This window comes from Monomorium pharaonis, chromosome 10 (genome assembly GCF_013373865.1).
Source record: "Monomorium pharaonis isolate MP-MQ-018 chromosome 10, ASM1337386v2, whole genome shotgun sequence".
Classification (NCBI taxonomy): Eukaryota; Metazoa; Arthropoda; class Insecta; order Hymenoptera; family Formicidae; genus Monomorium; species Monomorium pharaonis.
Genome location: NC_050476.1, coordinates 10,159,182 through 10,165,181, shown reverse-complemented (window position 1 = coordinate 10,165,181; position 6,000 = coordinate 10,159,182). Strand labels below are relative to the sequence as shown.

Here is a 6,000-nt window from a genome sequence, read left to right as displayed (position 1 = left end):
GAGTCGAACCTTCACCTTTCGGATCCTAACCCCTAAGGCAGGACGAATCCCAAACTACTTTCGGGAAGAACTCCCGTTCCAAGCAAACGCTCACAACACATTGTATCCCTATAAATTTCAATCCTATATTTCAAACCATTCAAAAATTATTTAGGTTGCCCGAAACTTTTGGTAGGTACTGTATATATGTATAATACATTTAATTAATCAATTTCCTCTTATTTTCATTTACACTATCATATATACGAATTATTTGAATTTTACTGTATTATCAAGCTATCGGCATGGCTTCCGTAACCTATACAACCTTAATTTTATCATTTCCTTTTGCAACGTTCGGCGTCGTACAATTATGAACGAATCATTAGAAAGTTGATGATTTCTACTTCCAGTACCTAGTTTTTGAGTGAGAAATCCAGTTTTTATGAAAATAAATAGTATTATTTCCGGTGACAAATCGCAAATCTGATATAAAATTATGTATATAAAAATTCCATTTTTCAAAATTTTTTACTCGCTTATTCGGTCAGCAATCTAGTCTGAAAAATTTATCAAGGAAATTTATCTCGTATCCATGAATAGTCTTCGTAGATTTCATTCAATTCTCCAAGTTTTTTATTTATAAAAGGACATCATCTTAAATACAAGCCGTGTATAAAATTGCTTATGAAAGATCAGGAAATGTGCATATATACACAATAATTTATACATTAAATATTCATACATAAAATCTCAGCAATTTATTTTCACAATGTGTTTGAAATATTTTTTGTAACGAATATTACTTTATTGTGTGTGTGTGTGTGTGTGTGTGTGTGTGTGTGTGTGCGCGCGCGTGCGTGCGTGCGTGTGTGTGTGTATGTGTGTGTGAGAAATAATGTTTTTGAAACATTACATTATAATACAACTGGAAAGTCCTGTATTATGAACGCATTCGAAATACAAGCAAATATACTTATATCCTTTTTCTCACATTCTTCCTCAATTGGATTTCAAAAATTAATAATTCGATTAAATCATTAAAGAGACAATTATAAGTTTTATATACACATATATTAAATTAATCCTCAACCACATAATCAAAAAGTTGCATAAACTTGCAAATGTTAAGTTACTTAAAAAAAAGGAAAAGTTATATACGTCCACCGTGAGAAACTGCTTTTTTTTCTATTGATTTGTGATAAGTAATGAGTTTTATGTTATTCAAAAAGAGAAGAAGGATAGGTAAAAAAATAAGGTAGTAATAAAACAATGAAATAATAGTAAAATAGTTAACTGCTCGATTTGTTAGCAAATATAAAATATGTATTTTTTTAAATAAAATAAACAATAAAAGGATCATTAATGATAATTAACAAATTAAAAATAATTGTTTCGGAAATGCCATGCTTTTGTGACAAATAGTAACAATAAATATAACATTTTGATATAAATAAAAAGTTTTGATTGTTTCAACTTTGTCAAAAACTTAAAACTGACAATAGTAATAATACTATGTAAGAAAAAGGCATTGTTAACAAAAAGTGCGTAAATAACACGCGAGAGCAATGTCAATGAGATAGAATTAATGATAAGAAATATTATAAGAAAATTCTTATTAGCAAAAGTAGCCAATAAATCGCTATGTAACTAATAATTACTTTTTATAGGTATAATAATGATGAATACGGTATGATCATCAACATTATACCTATGATGTTCGTGTCGACCTCGAAAATAATAGTTAGACATTGTTAAAAATAAAAATAAATTAGTTGTCGAACTAATGAGCTTATATGTATGAAAAAAAGATAGAAAAAAAAACAGTAAAAAGCAAGGTTGACTTAATTAATTAAGTCAACAAGGACTTTGAACTAATTGTATCGCATGTTGCAGAGCATCAGCGATATTCTGAAAAACAGGTACACCTTCACGCGTTGCGTAGTCCGACAGGTACATTCTTCCCCGATTGTAATCCTTTCGGGCTTGATCAGTCAGCTAAACAAAAAAAAAAAATAATAATACATAACATTTCCATTTAATTAAAAAATCTTTACAAATCCACTTTTTACAAATATCTATAAAACCAAATATGTATCAAAGATTATATACTTTTTAATAATATTACTTTTTAATAATATACAAAGTGTTCCTAAACTGGCGCGAGAACTGACAGGTGAGAAAAAATGATAATATTAATTCATATAATAATAGCAGAGTTATATTATTATATTGTCACGTCTATACATATCTGAACAATTTTATGTCTGTAAAATAATGTATTTCTGACACAATTCTAAGACAATTTTTCCTTTACCAAAATTTGATTTGAAGCGTAGTTATAAGCAAAAATCGTTAGCGAATCACGCGTCAAGTACAGAAAACAGGCAGAAGCGAAGCGCCACAAGCGTAACGCGGGTGCAGCTGACCATCCGCGTCAGCTGACGGGTGATTATCACCACGTAAGTCGCTAACTATTTTATCTTACAATATAAAATTAAGCTTGAAATAAAAGTTTGGTAAAGAAGAAAGTGTCTTGGAATTACGCCAGAAATACGTGTTCCTTAAAATAATGTCATTTTAATGACCAAAAGTTGTTCCGGATCGCCGGCCGTCGAATGCTGCAATCAGCTGATTGCTATACACGATGTATGCCATGAGTGTTGCGTAAAAGAGAGACACAGAGAGAAAAAGAGAATGAGAGAGAGAGAGAGAGAGAGAGGGAGAGGGAGAGAGAGGGAGAGAGAGAGAGAGGGAGAGGGAGAGAGAGAGAGAGAGAGAGAGAGAGAGAAGAGAGAGAGAGACGCGGAGGGATTGAGAGAGCGGGAGGAAGCGCGAGGGAGAGTAGAGATGGAGGGGAAGAGGCTTGAGCGAGTGAGGGAGCGGGCTGGACGGGAGTATAGAGCTGGGGGGGGGGTGAGTTTATTCGAGAGATAGCCCCGACTCGGACGTCCGAGAGAGAGAGAGAGAGAGAGAGAGAGAGAGGAGAGGCAGAAAGGCTTTCACGCACACACTATTGACATACATACATCGCATATAGCAATTCGTTGGTTGTAGCGTCCGACGCACAAACACTCTCTCATTTGCTCACTTACTCACCTGCTCACTCACCTTATAGCAGCGTAGCCTATCTTCATGCTATATATCGTTCTGTTAACTGCTGGACGGTTATGTTTAGAGATGTGCGACACAAACTTTCTCGCTTTTATAAATTACTCACACTTGATTGACACAATACAGATTACGCGTTTATTGTTTATTCATTCACTATCGATTAATCGATACCAAAAATTTCCTATAAAAAGAACGCAAATGCAAATAGTACACTATTAGACGCGTAGCGACGGACAGACTGCGCGACAACAAGGGTTAACTAGCGTTGCGAGAAATGCGACCTGTAAATGTGCAAGTTACGTGTTGCGACTGGGACGCAAAAACTGAGGCCGGTGTCGCAGATGAAGAAGCGAACGCACCGGCGGCAGGGGAGAGGTCGCTACCGGGACTGTTTTGATGCAAGATGAGATGAATGAAATCTTCGCATTGCGAATGCGGTAGAAAACATGAAACATATAATAACGTACTTAACAAAATTAATTATTTATTATAATTAATAACTATTTCTAGTTATAATAAATAATTATTATTTTAATAAGCATGTGTTACAAGTTATTACTTTTCGAAACTATTGCATTCACGATGCAAAGGTTTCAGTCAATCTCAAGAATAATGTAATTAATAAATTAGATTTGAAAACATTTTGTTGTGAGCAAGGCACTCACAACTGATGATATAATATTGTATAATATAGAATATTAAAATTAAAAAAGTAGCTCGCCGAAGAAGGCTCGTTATCGCGAGGTGTCAAGTGACACATGCCTCATGCGCTGCCGGCCGGCCATCGCACCGGTCAACGCATGAAATTTAGCAAAGTTCAGCTTAACAACGATCATGCCACTGGAAATGCATATTTGCGTTTTGGCAATTGTTGCTTGCGAATATTTCCCGCGTAACGGATGCGCGCGATTATGACCAAATATGATCATGCGGAGGGTCCGTTACCCCACTATTATGCCAAATCCGCGGCACTACTTAAGCCGCTACCGAATAGCGGGTCGCGGGGTCAGTGATAGTCAATCAAGCCGATACATACGGCCCGCGAGATTAACATACGAACTTAGAGTTCGGGACTTAGTCGCAACGCACCTCGAACGAGCGAATATACAGCGCGCTATCTCAGAGCCGCGCGCCGTATCTTATCACCTCTGAGTAAAATGACACGGCACCTTCGCTGACAATGAGTTGCAAGAACTGCATTGTAACTTATAGAAAATAAACATCTCTTTTTAATTATCAAAAACAAGTGTGTCAGTGACTCGAGGACCCTGCCAACGAAAGCTTCCTTTCGCGAGTTCCTACTTCTAAAGCAGCAACGAACCCAACAAGATTATTTGTCGCACTGCAAGGTACGGCAAAATCACTTGTTGCACCGCAAGATACAACAATTTATTTTTATTCTGCTCATAAGAGATGTGAAAATGTTTAGTCGCTGTGACAAGAGCAGATTGACTAAAAAAAATTTTAGTGCAGATGCTCGAAATGTCCGCCATCCATCCTAACGCAAGCTCTCATGCGTTTTAATTTCTTTCGACGTTCTCCATTACTTCTTCGTTAATGTCCTAAATAGCTAATCGTTGTCTCTAGATTTTCGATATCTTCGAGAAGCGTTTTATAAGTTACTTCCTTACAATATTCTCATAAAAAGAAATCCAGAGAGTCGAGATCCGGAGATCTTGTAGGCCAACATATCGGATCGATTCATCCAGCGTTCGGGAAAATGCTCGTTTAATTAATGCGACGAATTAACACGAGTGACGTTCGCGATTCACCGCGGGAGGCGAGGAGGGGTCATCGACCACCCGCGAAGATCGTATAAATTAGACGCATGATCGATGCTACAATCAATAAGCTTGCGATTATCAATAAGCGTGAAGAAGATATAGCAGCGTACATAAGTCAAGAATACTACGACATAATGATGACACTTGGCGAGTGTCACGGGCAGCAGTACTCTGATGCAAGAAGATACGCCGAATTGTTTCCAATTCGAAGACATCTATCGGATTACGTCATACTTACAATAACTCAAAGACTTCACGATACTGACAGTGTTCTGCCGAACAAACACGACACTAGGAAAGATCGCGACATTAGAAATGTACGGAACACGGAGAGAGTCATACATTTTCGAAGATAATCCCAAAACGAGCATTCGGGTAGTTGTTTGAAAACACAATTTATCTTGGGCAACCGTACAAAGAATATTAGAAGAAGAAAAGTTGCATGTATTTCATTATACACGCATACAACATTTACGACCAGCAAATTACTCTGCAAGACGAAAGTTTTGCGAAAATTTTCTGCGAAACGTCGATCGAGATCCCAGATATTCCTCTCGTGCGATATTCAGCGATGAATATTCACACAAAAAGGAATTTTTTATGTGCATAATATGCCGACCGTACCGCCGCGACCAACCCAAGCGCCGCATCCGCCGCGATCGACCGCCACCGCCAATCCGAGCACCGACCAACCGGCGCACGCATTACTCTGCACGCTTCATGCGCACTACTGCGACCAACCCGAACGCCGCATTACTCCGAAGGAACTCCGCTCACACGCGCGCCGCGACACACGTCGCCAACTGCGATTATTGCGCACCTCGCAAAACGAGGCAACACACACCTATATTGTAAATATTATCGTAGGGACGCTATAAATAATTAGCATAGGACACTATTAATGATAGATATATAATAAATCACCGTTGTATATATATTTGACTGTCTCGTCACTCAAACCAGCTCGCCGCCTTGAATCCCGCAGCTATCCGTTAGCCAATCACATTCGAAATTCACGGGTTACAATGTCATTACACGTTTCACGTTTTCTACCACATTCGCAATGCGAAAGTTTCAGCCAATCATTTGTCTCATCTCGCGTCAAAACAATCGCGGTAGCGAT

The 6,000-nt window shown here is 37.8% G+C and overlaps 1 protein-coding gene across 10 annotated transcripts in view; it reads right to left on the bottom strand.

The window, feature by feature from the left end:
* Positions 1–592: 592 nt before the first annotated feature.
* The window catches only part of LOC105833366, a 303,435-nt gene continuing 298,027 nt past the window's right edge, over positions 593–6,000 (bottom strand). For 9 of the 10 annotated variants that reach the window (XM_028194774.2, XM_028194775.2, XM_036292848.1 and 6 more), the window contains one exon: positions 593–1,977. In XM_028194774.2, coding sequence (XP_028050575.1) covers positions 1,837–1,977 — 141 coding nt within the window. In that variant the 3' untranslated portion in view covers positions 593–1,836. The remainder of the gene's footprint in view (positions 1,978–6,000) is intronic. The other variant, XM_012675064.3, reaches the window with a different exon arrangement.